A 16,323-nucleotide genomic window follows, 5' to 3' on the forward strand; every position below is an offset into this window, starting at 1 on the left:
GCTGCTCCTCATTCCAGAGAAGGCATCTCCCTTCGAAGACCTCTCAATCAATATCGACCACTTTGTCGCGCCTGCGGCTGCGACTAAGAAGGTAGGGAATCTTGGTTTCACCCTGGATGACCAGATGCACTTCGCTGCCAAAATTGCTGCGACCAGCCGCTCCTGCAGATTCAGGCTGTTTGACATCAGGAGGATACGTCTATTCGACTCACCCAGAAGGCCAACCAGATTTTGTTCCTGGCACTTGTCCTCTCGCACCTAGAACTTCCCGCTGGTAGGCCTGCATGTGCCATTCGTCCCCTGCTGTAGTCCAGAATGCCGAATTCCCGGCTGGACTACAACCTTCCCCAATTCTCCCACACTACGGGAAGCCGTTTACTAGGCTACAGGAGTGCCAAATGGCTTACTCCTCCCCAATGACATCAGGGCAGCAGACACCCAACCTGTCTTCTGCCGCAGGCTGAAAACTCATCTATTCAGGATGCATCTTGTCTTATGAAAAACAAATAAAGAAATACAATTCGGTCTGCTGTTTCTATATTGTGGCACTTAGTAATTGCTGCAGCCAATAGCAGTGGCTTTGCTGATTTCATGTACTCAAAATGATTCTGAAAATGTATGCTGTCACTGTCGCAAAACCATCAGATAAATACATAGAACGTTATGTAATGTAACTGCCATGGTGTGTCCATTGGAATGATGATTAATCGTACAGGTATCGATGAGAGTTCCGTCTTTGAAGCAAATCAATTTAAATGTACTCCCACAATTGCGTTACCATTTCTTGTAACTACATGACCTGAAATTTGATAGCCAACATCCTTCAAAGAAATATGTTGTTGGAGCAGTTGTCAAGGTAAATGGCTCATCAATGATGCACCTACGTTAATGCGAGTGAACCAATACTTGGAACCAGGGGTTTTACTCGACCTGTCAGCATAACATTAATTAAGCCCAGTCAGAAAAAAACTGTTCCGCTTCGCCACATATATATATGATAAAAAATGTAATGGAGGACCTTAAATAAACCACAACATTAAACCACACAAAATATACAGGATCGAATACAAATGACCCAGGGACTAAAACATATACTAACATTATAATATCATAGTGTGAGGTCCCTGCGGATTCTCTTCCCGAATAGGTGAAAAGGTTTTTGAGGTGATAAAACGAAAGAAAAAGGAAAATAACACAAAAGTAAGTCCCCCCACTGACCTGTATCTCCTCAAAGGCCTCGTCGATGGTGGTCACCTGGTGCTGCTCGTGCAGCGCCGGCTCGTCGCAGAAGAAGCACACCAGGCTCTTGTCGCTGAGGCAGAAGAGCTTGACCTTCTCGTGGTCCTTGCAGGGGTACGAGTTCCTCTGGGCGTTGAGGATGGCGTCCAGCGGGAAGGCCGAGTAGCGCTCCACGATGTTGGACAGCTTGAGGCTGGGCGACAGCAGCGGGTCAGGGAAGGAGCGCCGGCACTCCGGACAGTCCCGCGCTCCGTGGGGCTCCTGTCTGATCCAGTGCTCCGTGATGCACTTCCGACAGAAGTAGTGCTCACAGCCGAAGCTGACCGGGTCCTGGTAAATGCTCAGGCAGATGGAACAGACCAGCTCGTCCTTCAGACAGCAAGCCATTAGCAAACGCAGAGAGCGAGTCGCATCTAAAACAGACAGCTCTACCGGATGCAGAATAGCCTTGGCTTCTTATGCAGCTCTTTAAGTTTGGTCTTGGTAGACTGCTGGACTTCTGGAGAATCAGGGGGTTTCTCCTTTTTAATAGCTCTGCTGAGAATATAAACAAAAAGGTAGGTAAGCTGATCCATCCCTTAAATGACATGTCATTGCATATGTGGAAGTCATTTAAGGAAGTCCTAGCTGTTGCAAATTCATCTGGTTGATATTATCAAAGTAGAATACATAATTTAGCGTTGTTTTAACCTACATGTCGTTTCTTTCAACATTGGTGATTTTATTATTTTATTTAGCTTTTATGTCTTTCATTTTTACTCCACAAGTATGCTACCATTAAATGGATTAAGAAGTAAGGATTACTAGAGAATTTAAAGTTCACTGCGATTTGTCAAGGCAATGTCAGATGATCTGTGGATCCAAACTTCAGATACCTTCGATTCACGTTATGGTTGTATGAATATAAAAAAAACTTGCAGTGACATTATTTAAATGAAAGGTCGTAACAATTGATTGACACCGTCCTTCTCCAGAAGTAAAAGAGCATCATGAAAACCATGAAAGAATAGCATATTTTACTTCTGAAACCCTGTCCCATACAGAAGGCTAGGAGAGCACCTGCCGCATTTAACCTCTCCTGCTCTCATTGTCCTGACCACTGACAGATTCCTTAATTCCTCAAAACGACAAGTATTGTATTTTCAAAAGAGTAAGCAGCTTCCAATCGTGAAGTGTCAAACGTTTATCCCCGTTTTAGCAAGACTGCAATTTAACCGGCGCGTTGCACCTTGCTGTTTCCTAAGTGTAATGTTACATCTGAGCCAACCCACGACACCACCTTTCTACGGACCACAACACGTAGATGCCAGGCACTAAATAAAGGAAAAACACTTTTTGTACTTTTTGACAGTAAAGACACTTGGCTAACTGGCAACATTGGTACCGCAAAATACTTTATTTCAACCAAATTATACAACCAGTCATCAATAAAAACAATAAAATAAACTCAACTCACCAGCTCACAGATGCCGACACGGGCAGTCCCAGCGCATGATTTTTCCTTCAGGAAGAGGAACAACAAACAGCGGCAACAGAACAAACCAACTGTCCGAGCAATGGGTGTTTCCATAAATAATGTTTAGAAATACTGGTAACTACGAGTACCTTATCAAAATGTATATGTTAAAAATATATTAAAGAACATAAATAATTAATATTCTTCCTTCTGTAAAATAAAGTGTGGATTCAATAGTTGAAAATCATGGAAATGTGGATCCTCTCTTCACCCGATAATGGTACGGCGCAGACTCAACCCCATCGCTCGCTCTTGAGCTCAGCTGACTACCTCTGGTCTTGAGCTCTTTAAATGAAATGAAAACACAGTACGGCATCTGATATGCGCTGCAACCGTTTATACAAAAACATATTAAGTGTATTATATTAATGTATAGGCCGATAACATGATCAGTTTTCATTCAAACCTTTCTCATATAGATTAGCTAAACAATGCTAATATCAAATTCACAGTGGTTTATGAACCAGAAGGGGGCGCGATTGTCCAAAGAGAGAACCTGCCAATACATTTCATGAATATGAACTATAGATAGGTTAGTATATGGTCCATATACACGTGCACCTTATCTGCGTCTTTGGTCCTTTATTTACTGTACAAATATATATTAGCCTCCTGTTGACAGGTGTTGAAAACTAGAATTTATGCTAATACACTGAAAACAATGCATCTGGTTTCGTCCAATGATATTGTCATATCCATGTTAAATAAAAATCTACTACTACAATCAGCGGTTGTACAATGAGACCCCTGATGGAAGCACAAACCTAAACACACACAAAATACATAACGTAAATACTCCAAGACACAATACAAGGAAATACATGAACGTCTAGAATGACACAGTCAAGGATGTCATTTTACTGGTGAGGCTAAGCAACAACAACAATTAATTGCCTTGATTTAGTATAAATAAAAAGGGGTCAGCCTCTTAAGCCCTGAGGAAAACCAACCATCTCCATACAACACTGGTACAATACAATGGTGAATGATGTCTTTGGCATTGGTTGCAAACCTCATCTGGCACCTACAGAGGTATTGGATATCAACATACACATAAAGTCACCATCATCTAACATGGGTACAAAAAGTAGCGACCTTGCCGGGAATGAAAGGCATGGGTTACTTATTTCAGCCACAAAACTAAGAAATGCCTAACTTTTGATGAGTCCTTCAATACATGGCTAAAACGTTTGCTCCTCTCATCCGAAAACAACAGAACTTATTGCACAGTAAAAAAATAAATAAGTAAAAAAAGAAAATACAAGCACTTCCCCTTATTTGGTTAAAACCAACACCACTGTTCTCCAACAGCCAGACTGCCTGGTGCCTGAGCCCTCCACTTCTGGCCCCATGGGGAGGTCAGCATCTTCCTGGACTGACTCAGCGTTTGACGCACAAGAGGGACGGGGGAAGGCAGCAGCAGAAGCCCTTTGCTGCGTGCAAAGTGATACCAACGTTGACATTGGGAGCAGGGCGAAGTCAGAGGCCCCCGGGCCCAGGAGTCAGTTGAATTGTTGCTCTTGTGCCCTCATTCCCTACAGAGTGCAGTATACAGGACGCTATAAAGAGAATAACCATCGAGGGAATTCAGACACTAATGCAACGGCGCGTGATATGTATTGGTTGCATAAATATGCAATATAGTGCAGGAATAATTGTGCATCAGTTTCTTTACCTCTTCTTTTTTACGTGTATTAACTAGTGCCCCAGGAGCAACCAGAAACTTTGACCCGGGCCTAAAGGCACCCTCTGCTTGTGTGTGTCACACTCAAAAACGTCATTCAGTACTATTGTTACACTAAAGAATCACATTTGATGACATGGGGGTCTTTCCTTCCTGCAAAAGGTTTATCGGGAGCATTACTGTGGACAGTGCAGGGTTCCTGAGTATCCATCAAAGCCTGCAGTTCATGGGATTCAGCAGCCATTGATGTGATCTGAGCACCCAAAGCATTTTTGCGATGCATCTGCCGGCAGAAGAGGAGGGAATGTCACAGTCTCCATAATACAAAATAATCATGTGTGCATTGAAGTAGTGGTGAAATCAGGATACTTACGCTTTCAACCATCTCGGAATTTCCATTTGTATCTGTCAACATACTGTGTTTTTGACTTCCTGAGGAAGGAACAATGAGTTGGTACTTGACAGATAGAGACAGCTAGTTGATGTTGAAATATAGTGTATACAGCACAATCTCAGTTGGTATTCATGGAATGGCAACACATTTCATAAAATCTTTCAACCTATATATAACTATCTATTTGTATTTTTAAACAAAATTTCAATCTGATTTTATGTACAAATAATTGAATGTCTTATCGACTCAAGAACAAAAAAACAGAATTTCATTGAGTTAGAACCAGTGGCGAAGCTAGACCTTTTTTGTGTGGGCTCAATCCCACCCAAAACTTGCCTTAGCCCGCCCTATCATTTCGTCCTCAAATCTAATATTCTACCTTTTTTTTTACACAAGCAATGAGATAATAGATGCTGTAATGAACAGGCACAAATGGGCTAGTGAATTCGAGCGCAACCTTCCTGCAGGAATCTCTAACCTCTGATTGGTGGCAGGGCGTCTCCTGTTTGACAAAACCAAAAAGGCAGCAAGAGCACACTTAACATAGTTTCTGCTGTTTTGTCTGTCAAAAAGGCTTGCTAGTCTTTATCAGAAAATCCACGATTTCCAGCTGTGTTATAACATGACCAGCTAATAATAATAATAATAATAATCATTTTAAAACCTTGACATAATCTGTCAGATGACCATTAAATGACAGTTGACCACAAGGCGATTCTATCTATGCCTCCTCTTGAATTGCTTCATGTTTAGTCGGCAGGGGCTTGTAATGCATGATAAGCATGATAAAGTGCAAGGAGCAGAAAAAGTTGACATGGGTGCTAATTTTCCGTTGAAAAAAATCGCTGGCATTATTTTATCAGCTGAGGGCGTATTCATTGCCATAACAACGTGAGCTAATCAACAAGTACAACATGTTGCGAGCGGCAGACGGGAATGTGTCTTATTTATTTATTTTAATAAGTTACTTATTTTATTTTAAATAAACATAATACCAAGGGTCAGCAGTTTTACAAGAATTTTGATCTTACAGAGTCATGACAGAGGGACTTGGTGTCTTTATTCATGCTTGAAAGATGAACATATATTAATTTTTTTGAAAGGGAACAAGCTGTGACCAATGTTTACTGTTTAAAAATATTTGTAATTAAATGCAAACCCCAGTGAATCATATGCTCTTGTTTCTCTGTTTTGAGATTCACACAGACTTAGCAGTCTTGTTTAAATGTTACAAATTGAGTTAATAAACTGAACTTGGAAATTATTTTAAGTTGTTGCAGATGTTATCTCAGATAATTTCTAATCTAAATAAATAAAAATTAGCAGGTTCTCAATAGTAGGCTATTTCAATTCAGGGAGAGCGTGAAAAAATATCCGTCTCCTATGGGAATGACAGAAAATAATTGAGAGTCAATAGTCTAGAACATGTTGTACTTAGCTCACGTTGTTATGGCAATGAAAACGCCCACAGCTGATAAAATAATGCCAGCGGTTTTATTTTAACTGAAAATTAGCACCCTTTTTTTTTTGCATCAGAAGTTTTATAAAAATGTATGGGTCCCTGACAGTGAGACAACATAGTTTATTGCTCCCGAAATAGTGGTATGTTTCTCATATTATTAATCTCGTACATGTTGTACCAATGTGTTTCAGTAACTGTGTAAATAAAAAAAAAGGGGGAAATATGGTCATTTTTGAGTGAAACTTACATAAAGGAAATTTAATATACCTCAAATCTGTTATTACAGTTCACATCCATTGATTATTCCTTCATCCAAATAGTCTTTTTCCCTTTCATCACTTTAGTGATTCAGAACTGCATTATTTAGCTGACACTGCCAGCTTTTGGCTTAGACATACAACAGCATAGTAACTAATAAAATATAGGTTGTGGAATAAAAAAACTTGGACAGGACTTTTTATACTTCATATACCCCTTTGGCTTCCTGGGGTTGAGCCCCCCCAAAAGTCAGAGCCTAGAATCGCCCCAGGTTAGAACTTTGAATATGGTTAAAACCTAAAGGATGACTACATCATACAGCATCCAGCATTACCTCTCCTGTTGATTTTTTTAGATTGCCACAGCACCAGGATAACCAGGACGATGACGAGCAAAACACAGCTGATGACACTAGGGACGACAATTGTAACTAATACAGTTGTTGTATTAGTCACACACACACACACACACACACACACAGAAACACACATGTTAATATTTCAAAAAGGGATACGATTACAATGTTATAGTTGTTATTTTCATCAAATCAATAAGCCAACCTAGTTTTACACCAGTGCTTGCTGGCGTTTTAGTTGCTGGAAGGGACGACTGGATGGGAGTCAACGTGGAGTCGGTTTTCATTGGAATTGAACTCTTTAATAGACCGGAGGTTGTATACTCCACAATAGAGGCAGTTGTATCCACCACATTAGACTGTTTCTCTGTTGAGGGGCTCTGTGGTGTCTTGGAGTATACGGACGTCGTCGGGTCACACTCTGTGTCTGAGATAGCAGTGCCCTGCTTCACCACAGCTTTCTGACACCTTCAGAGGAAGAGAGAGAGTTTGAGAGAGATAGAAGACGGTAGGCGTTTTCTTTCCATCAGCACATTTGGCCTTGTTGCGTTAAACCATGCCCTGCTGATTTGAGTTGCCATTACCAGTTCAAACGCACCAAATTGTGCAGAGGTTGGGCCAAAGCGTGGGCCATGTCGGCTGTGGTGACCTTAGCCCTGGTTACTGTTCGGAGCGAGTAGTTGTCTCTCAAATGTAGGAATATAGACCAGACAGAAATGCAATAAACTGTCCGTTCTTGTGTCACAGACGCATCACCATGCACGAAGATTATTGCTATAGTTCTCAACAGCCTAATTCGTCATTATTCGTTCCTTCCTTTGACTAAACCTAACATCATGTGGCAAACATAGAAATATATGCAAAACACGACTGAACCAAATTGGCTATCAATAAGCTATCGAGATTAGGAATCTTCTAACTGTATTCCTGTTTGCGGGTATCATTGTGTGTGTTCACTCTGTTTGAAATGGCCGAAAATATTAAATGTCTCTTTAACCAATTGATACAATTTTACGGCAGGCTATAACATAAAACGAAATAGGCAAAAATAACTGTGTGTGTTGTTGACTTATCAGCTCAAGACAAGTGCGTCTCAGTTAAAGAAACACCTTCAAGTGGCTACACCTGATGTAATGGTGACTCAAATCCCAGCCTCGCTGGGCTGCCACGTCGTATTAAACCGAGCCCGGCCTGGCCGGTATATTATAATGACAAACGCCAAGAGTGAGTTTGAGATGGAGACGCCAGACAAAGAATCAAACAGGCAGAGACACAGAGAGTGAAAGAGTGAGAAAGAGAGTGTGAGAGAATCAAAGAGAGACTGAAAGAAAGAAAGAAAGAAAGAAAGAAAGAAAGAAAGAAAGAAAGAAAGAAAGAAAGAAAGAAAGAAAGAAAGAAAGAAAGAAAGAAAGAAAGAAAGAAAGAAAGAAAGAAAGAAAGAAAGAAAGAAAGAAAGAAAGAATGAAAGTACGAAAGAACAAAAGTATGAAAGAACGAAAGAACGAAAGAAAGAAAGAAACCTGATCGCAGTTAGAGATTCATGCAATTAAGCAGTCGTGACTTGACGGGTGGTATTCTTCACCTTGTATGAGGCTTGCAGGATTCAGTGTGAGAGACCACGTCAGAATATTTTCCATCAAGACAAGGTGAGCAATTTGCATCTGAATCTGCAGTCCCTGAAATCCATGAAAGAAGTTTCACAGTTAGCCGTGAAGATTACATGTCTTAACCTTGCCACCAAGAAAGTCTGGGTGTAATTTTTTGATGTACTTTATAGAATCAAAAATAGCAGGCCACTGTACCTTGCTCAGAGACTCCCCAACCAAGTTCGCACAAAGTGTATTTCTCACAACCTGCACAATAGGTCTCTACAAATCCTGTGTCACAGTACCATCCAGGCTGGCACACGCACTTGGAGCCCTTGCTGGTAGTGCATTTTTGCAAATATTGCAAACCGGCATCTGAATGGACATGTATTTTTTAAATATTACATACAGAGGTAGATGGGGTTGGAAATGAATAACATTCAAACATTCAGGTAACTTTCACTCTCATTCACCTAAGAAAAAAGCATTTTTTTCTGACAATTCAGAACTCTATAAAGTCCGTCGGACAGAGGTGGTTCGATATATTTTCTGTTGAACTATTAGGGAATGATAAGATATGTACTCATCACCCACCTTCTCGACACTCATGACATGAAAAGCAGGATGATTTATAGTTCCATTTCTCCATAAACTGACCGCTCGGACAAGGTTCACACACACTGTCAGCAGTTTCATTACAGCTCACTTTCAGCATGGTTCCTGCAAGAAAATTACCACATTAACCACCTGTCACGTGAGGCTGGGTTATCAAAGGTTAACACCAGCATGTGGATGTTTCATCAATCAAAAGGAAGTGTATACGGATTGGTGTTTCTTGTGGACATTGTAGTAGAAGATGTAGTTCCATTGCCAAGATCTCCATAAACTAAAGATACATTGTGTCAAAGAGTTATTATAAAGGCTTTCAACTCATTGAGAGACGATTTAGTTCAGATTAGTCTTGTTTACACATGTTTCACTTATATCTCCTTTCACATATAGTGCCAAATGATGTTTTATTTATGTAGTTAAAGGAATGAACGAATTAAAACAAAGCATTTCAGCTGTTTCTTTGGGAATTTTATCATGCAAACCCAATGACGTCACATATGGCTGATGATCCTCACCCAAGTGAACTCTGTTTCGTGTGCTCCCTCCCTTTTTTTACCTTTCCACAACGTGCACTGACATGCATTGATATCTCTACAATCAGCAGATTGTATGATGAATGAGTGGACTCCTTCTCATTGGTGATTCAGTGTGTGAGCGTGTGTTTGTATTTTAATTATTGATTTTTGGTGATAAACGCATGTGCATGTGCGTGTGTGCATGTGTGCGTGTGTGTGTACGTGGTGTTATTCTCTTACCTGGGGGACACCGACTGCAGCACCAATCAGCCATTGATATTTGAGCACGGTATTCCTCCTTCACATTGTTACATTGATTACTTGAGGTGAGCTGATACGGCACCTTAGAGTCAACCTGCATCGACATAAAGAAACAGAGAACTGTATTATGGTACTTGGTTAAGAGTTGCATTTCAAGAAACAAATCCTAAAAAACAAGGGTCCATTGCCAGCAATGGACCCTGTATATTGCATGTTTGTCGTGCATTTGAATTAATAAAGAACTTGAACTTGAGGGCAGAATTATACATTGTATTTCTGCACACATGCACGCAGACACACACACACACACACACACACACACACACACACACACACACACACACACACACACACACACACACACACAGGGTTAGGAGGAGGTACAATGTGGTTAGAATCAGCTCTGTATCGAGTCTGATACTAGCAGCAATGTCTTGCAATACCACTTGCAACTGCATGCCTTCTTTAACAGGAAATTGATGTAGAAGTGTGAGTCTGGCCCAGAGTGTTGTTGCTTCAAGGAAATGTTCATAGTTTGACGATAAAGACACACCTCTAAGCGACATTCTTTTCCCCAATAGAACTAGAGGAAGTACATTTCTTTCTTTGTTGTTTCCCACTTTTTTTGGCTGCATTCCAAAACTTTATTTTTTTATTGCTATAAAAGAGGAGGCTTCCTCTTTAGGAAATGTCCATGGCATTGTGTAAGAAACGGTACACTTAAAGATTGACCTAATATATTAAATAAGACAAGATGTTGGCAGCTGGCCAGGTCAGTGGCTCCCAACCTTTGACTTACATAAACGTCAGACTACCTTTTCCGAGGTATTGGCTATGTCAGGTGCGAGAGAGAGAGAGAGAGAGAGACAGAGACAGAGACAGAGACAGAGACAGAGACAGAGACAGAGACAGAGACAGAGACAGAGAGAGAGAGAGAGAGAGAGTTCAGTAACTGGTACCAGTTTGTATTTTTACATGTTTTTTAATGAATAAATGATCGAACGCAAACCAAGAACTGAATTATTTTAACTAAGCGCGTCACAGTGTACTCTCCCTCAAGGTTAGTTTGGACTGCCTATAGCGGCTACACTGCTTATGCTAGTGTTTTTATTCAGACAAAAAAAAAACGTTACTGAACATAATGTTTAATATATGTTTTTGATTATCTTAATATTTTTTTCCGTTATTGTAAATGGGGCCAAACCAAGAAACAAATCCAGCGCACAAACCTACAGACCACCAACGGTTGAAAACACTGGGTTAGCTATGTTCAGTGAATTATAATATGCGTAGTTCAAGTGAAGCCTATATAAAACCCCACAGCATTAGGCAGGATACATTATACATTTAGGGCAAACTTTACTTGACAAAATAAGTGAAGGTTTCAGGAAAGGTTTGAGCGTTAACTTTAGTCGTTTTTGTTGAATTGGCAACGTCAGTAATTGCAAACCTCTGACTATATGACCGAACATCACAGTTGCGTGCATCCCAGCTGTCAAGAGATATATAACAAATGAGTTAAATAGCACACAAACAGGTAATCACATCCTACCTGATATGTGGTAGCAGACAACAGGACAGCCACCAGCGTTGCTGCGCCCCTCATCTCTCGTCAAGGTAAATACAACACAGCGATTTGCATCTGCTCGTGTAGTGAAGTCGGCTCACCGACTGGTCCGGTGAGGCGTGGTTTAGGCTACTGATCAAAAGCCAGCCAGTACAAGAGGCAGCCTAATGGCACTCAGGAATGTCTCCCTCTCAAAAATCCTAACAGGCCAAACAGAAACCGAAAGTGTTTTGCCAGAACGTGACCTTTAAACCATAGGCCAATTAAAACGTAGCATTTTAAATAAGAGGATTATCTGTGCAACAGAACAGGGATTAACTTAACATCTTTATTGAATTACAATCGGTATGTGTTGATCTGGATACGTTTATCGATCTCAAGTATAGGCATTACTTTTAAATAATAGTATAATACCGATACGTCATTTGAGAATGTATCCGATGATTCTTTATTTGTCAGAATCGTCCCACAACATATGTTTTGGTAAACCCATGTACTCTGGTATAAACAGAAGTCCGTGGATGACAAATGTTATCTGTCTTTTTTGTCAATTTGTCATCCGTTTCACTTCTGCTAGGAAGGCCATTTCCTATCGGAATCCTTCAGACAAGCAAAGCAACTCAAGGACGTTGATAAGTATTACATCTAGAATAAAAGATAAGTGAATATTTCTGTTCATTGTACATAGAATATATAGGCCTACTGTGCCACTATAAAAGGGCTTAAATTATTTACTAAATGGACATTAAAAAAGGCAGCATGAAGTTAACCTCTTAACTCCGTGATTTATAGAGAGGAAGTGTGTTGGCACACACTTCAGGGTCTTGGTTTGCTTCCGTTGAGTCCGATGCAGGGATACTGCTACTTGGTGAAAATAATCTATGAAACTCGTGAGTTTCCCTGCGTTGTTACCACAAACGTTTAAAGGGAAGTTTAAAAACAGAAGTGACCTTCTATTTGACTTATGGGATCTCACATTCTCCCCCAAATTATTCAAAAGTTATCATGAACTATGGTTATTACTTTAATAATGCATTATCAAATATTCAGACACCACTTGTGTTATTCTCAGATACAGAACAGATAAGAAAGAGGCAGAGGGCCATAAAAAAAATACTCAATCACATATGGCAGCTAGTATTGGTATTTAACCTTTTAATTAATAGTTAAAAAATTACGATCTACACTAAATTGTGGATAGATTCTAAATATTTCACAAGACATATACCATGGTGCTAGTTTGATTGTAAAACAGAATTGAAGTGAAACATCATCTGAAATAAAACAATCAAAGGAAAGAGGTTAATCAGTACACATGGAAGGATGTATCACGCATGTATTTCCTTTTGGGGGAGAGGTGCTGGAAGCTGTATCGAGCCAGTCGTGATACAGTGGTCGTCTGGTCACCACGCCGACAGCCAGACACCCCCGACAGTGGAAAGTCCTGACGAAAGACATACACTATATCAACTGTGATACCAAATAAAATAAAATAGGTTTTGGCCTCTTGGATAAGCATGTTGTTAAATTAGATCAGCCAGTAGATGCAATCATTACTTGATCCATTTAAAGCCAATAAACAGCTTCTACTTTTACGCTACCCTACAAGTAGTAGGCCTAAGTGTACACCATTAGCAAACGTTATAATTACAATTACAACAACTATTGTCTTTAAAAGTATTGCTAGGTTTTATCAATAAATAGATAAGTCTATCACTCTCCCAACTCTGACCAAGGATCATTCGTCAACGTTCTTACCATCTCAGTCTGCGTGAGGTCAGGGGTTTTGTTCACGTTGAGATTGCCTCGTAGATCCAGATTATCGGCCTCTGGTACTTTGTTCTGGCCTGTATTGGCCCAGCCAGACAGACAGTGCTAGGGCAGAGCAGAACAACGCATGCCATTAGAATAAATTGAGAACATGTCCAATTGGTCAAAGTGATAATACTCTTGATCAAGGAATGATTAAGGTAACTACAAACTCCTACGAGTAAAATAAAGAAATAATGATAATAATAAAAACATCACTCACTGATGGTAAGCCCAAACTATCAGATGGATCAAAACTGCAACGGCGATGGGCTTTATACTTATATGCTGGCCCGATTGTGGAGTGTGGGATGCTGACCCTGATTAAAAAACAAATATACATCTTATCAGGCAACAATGTTATAAGATCAATTGGACAACCGTAACTATTCAATTATAACTGGATAGGGTTGTTATTGGTGCCAATAATGTTAACTGCATTACAATTTTATAGTCATGAAAAGTTCAGAACATGTTACACCGACAATCAATCGGAATGCTGGAGTGAAGGCAACATTAAAATCTGATTTTTGAGAGATTAGGCAATAATCAGGTAATAGTTATTGCCCAGAAAATAATGACCCTTGTTATAAACAGAAATGGTTGCAAATGGGACACACTTTTGTCTATGGATTTTAAGTACGTGATTGTAAGTTAATGGGTTAGGGTAACTCCCATTTTTTTAATTAATGAGCATAATGAGGCCACGGTAACTTTAACACACAATGTAAATCAGGTGCTAAAGTTCAGGGTAAACTCCCAACAAGCATAATGACATCATAGTTACCTGACTAATGCAGGCTGGGTGGCCGTGTGGGGAACAGTGGATTTGGGTCTTCTGCACACTGGACAACATTCATGAGGGTCCAGGGGGACAGGGAATAGTCGGCTGTTGATCCTGTAACAGAACGTACCTGGAGAGAGGAGGGGGGCAGGCACACTTAAACTCTGGCTTGTGGTGAATGTAGGAATGAATGAATGAATAATAATAATAATAATAATTATAATAATAATAAATGAAATTTATACAGCGCTTAATATGGTACTCTAAGACGCTTTACATATTGCCCTAACAAAACTATGTAAGACAGACTAGGAATAAAAGAAAAACAGAGGTTAAACATGAAGAATAAGGTGGGAGTTAGGTGGGGAAGGCAAGTGTGAAAAGGTATGTTTTGAGGGCAGATTTGAAAGAAGAGAGGGTTGGAGAGACTTTGATGTGGGAGGGGAGTGAATTCCAAAGGGTGGGGGCAGCAACTGAGAAGGCCCGATCACCCCATGTCCGTCGCTCAGTCCGTGGAACTTGTAGCAGGTTGGCAGAGATGGACCTGAGGAACCGGGAGGGGGCGTGGTGATGGAGGAGGTCGGCAAGGTAGGGGGGGGCTAAGCAGTTTGCGAATGAACGGATAACCCTAACCCCACTGAAGAAAGTTAGGAAGGAACGATCTACTGAGGTAAGGAAGAAAGGTAAAGGGAGCCAGGAAGTAGGGAATACATCGAGTTCCAGCACCCAACATACATTGATGGGTGTCCGTGGTGCTCTCCGTGTTGTCCCTGTCCGTCAAAAGCAGCTGGGCAGATGGGCCGTCCTCCAACAATCTATTAAGCAGACGATAAAAGAGCCAATATACAAACGTATCCATCTGTGAAGACAATATTGACCTCAAGCGGCATAATCCGGGACTAGTGCAGTCACAATTCACGCAACTAACCTCACAGGCCGCCTAGAGACACATTCGTCATTATTCATGGATCGAAATGTACGCAGGTCATTGAAGAACTGCTCAGAGCGCTCCATCGAACAACTTTCCGCATCCAGGACTCCTAGGAAGACAATCTTGCGTTTGTATGCATATGTGCACAGAGAAGCCAGAGATACCACAGAAGAGATGTATGAAGAGCAGGCCTACCTGCTATCCAATCATATCCAAGTAAAGTTGGCATGTAGTGGTGACTTTCTGAGTGAGTCAACTCATCCTGTTCAGGAGAATGTAATGTGACGCTAACCTCAGCCGGCCTCTATAAAAACAAAAACATGGCATCGTTTATTATTACATTTAGGTGTGGACATGTCTCAAGTGTCTATGTCTGATGTCTATAGTACCATCTAGTGGTACAAAGGTACAACAAAACAAGAGTTTGTACTCACCCGTTCCATGTCTCTATCGTGACGTGGTGGTGGTGGATTATTGACTGACAAAATAGCAGAAATGTCATTTTATTCTCCATTTAGACACAAGGGTGTAAAATATACATTGTATTGAATTCATGGTGTTCACAGAATTTGAACAATGACCCAATCCTGCTATTTGCATGCCTCTCTGTAAATGGATGAATAATCTGGAGGAGAGGGCGCTGTCTCCATTCATGACCTCACCTTCTCTGCTTTGTGATGTCATGGTTTGACTTGAAGTCAGGTCTGCCGCGAAACTTACGGCTTGTTTAGTGGGATTCGTTCTTATATGTCTACGAGTCCCCTCAATAAAGCCAACAGCATCTGGGTGTTCTCCGTGTCCATGGTCTCTACCGCCAGTGTGATGGGTGCTACAAACTTGCTGCAAACATTCACTCTGCTGCCTCAGCTCGTTCAACTGATTGTGTTCTCGAAACGCCTTCGGTCCATCTGGTGAGGACATCATGCCTTTAATCAAACACAATCGAATGCGGACGTGTTTCGAAGGAGCAAAGTAACGAGATCGATAGTGCTATATGTAATTTGAAAAAGAAGACAATTCCTCAGTTCCCTAACAACGCAAGAACAACATTGACGTGATTGGCCAGAAGACGAGTTGTACCCAGAGTGCAACACCGCCGTCATGGGTTTTAAAGTGGCAGATTCCGGCTGATTGTGAAGTTGGGCGTTTGGTTGTTAAACGTTGTTAATGAGTTATTAACCACGGCCAATTTGAAATCGTACGCAAATCATGAACAATGTATTCCACCGATTGTTCTGAACTCACTGTCGATTTGAGTAGCTAATTTCTATACACGTGGGAATTTATACAATAGTCTTATACTAAGGGCAAAGCAAAAAAACAAACAAATAATTTAATTAGTTGGTCAAT

General features: G+C 40.7%; 2 protein-coding genes across 4 annotated transcripts in view; both read right to left on the minus strand.

Moving 5' to 3' along the window:
* Positions 1–11,666, minus strand: part of trim62.1 (tripartite motif containing 62, tandem duplicate 1) — a 36,071-nt gene extending 24,405 nt beyond the window's left edge. The window contains exons 1-10 of one of the 3 annotated variants that reach the window (XM_056605456.1): positions 11,435–11,663; positions 9,862–9,976; positions 9,089–9,214; positions 8,711–8,869; positions 8,491–8,584; positions 7,114–7,376; positions 6,888–6,983; positions 4,813–4,871; positions 2,696–4,722; positions 1,219–1,776 (exon numbers count right to left, since the gene is read on the minus strand). In XM_056605456.1, coding sequence (XP_056461431.1) covers positions 1,219–1,626 — 408 coding nt within the window. In that variant the 5' untranslated portion in view covers positions 1,627–1,776; positions 2,696–4,722; positions 4,813–4,871; ... (5 more) ...; positions 9,862–9,976; positions 11,435–11,663. Of the gene's footprint in view, positions 1–1,218; positions 1,777–2,695; positions 6,984–7,113; positions 7,377–8,490; positions 8,585–8,710; positions 8,870–9,088; positions 9,215–9,861; positions 9,977–11,434 lie in introns of all 3 variants that reach the window. The other 2 variants (XM_056605457.1, XM_056605458.1) reach the window with 2 other exon arrangements.
* A 97-nt stretch (positions 11,667–11,763) lies between these two features.
* On the minus strand, positions 11,764–16,055 carry miip (migration and invasion inhibitory protein). The gene is made up of 9 exons (XM_056605459.1): positions 15,636–16,055; positions 15,408–15,451; positions 15,169–15,277; positions 14,971–15,082; positions 14,778–14,857; positions 14,046–14,172; positions 13,482–13,578; positions 13,208–13,324; positions 11,764–12,893 (listed from the first exon to the last, which is right to left on the minus strand). Exons 1-9 carry the CDS (start codon positions 15,895–15,897, stop codon positions 12,756–12,758), a joined length of 1,086 nt encoding a protein of 361 aa, XP_056461434.1. The 5' UTR covers positions 15,898–16,055; the 3' UTR covers positions 11,764–12,755.
* Between the last annotated feature and the right edge of the window lie 268 nt (positions 16,056–16,323).

This window comes from Gadus chalcogrammus, chromosome 13, assembly GCF_026213295.1.
Source record: "Gadus chalcogrammus isolate NIFS_2021 chromosome 13, NIFS_Gcha_1.0, whole genome shotgun sequence".
Taxonomy (NCBI): Eukaryota; Metazoa; Chordata; class Actinopteri; order Gadiformes; family Gadidae; genus Gadus; species Gadus chalcogrammus.

Coding starts and splice junctions, on each gene's coding strand:
- miip (XM_056605459.1), bottom strand. CDS start 15,897: ATGATGTCCTCACCAGATGGACCGAAGGCGTTTCGAGAACACAATCAG. Junction 15,452..15,635: donor GACATCACAAAGCAGAGAAG/GTGAGGTCATGA, acceptor CTATTTTGTCAG/TCAATAATCCACCACCACCA. Junction 15,083..15,168: donor TGGATATGATTGGATAGCAG/GTAGGCCTGCTC, acceptor TTGTCTTCCTAG/GAGTCCTGGATGCGGAAAGT.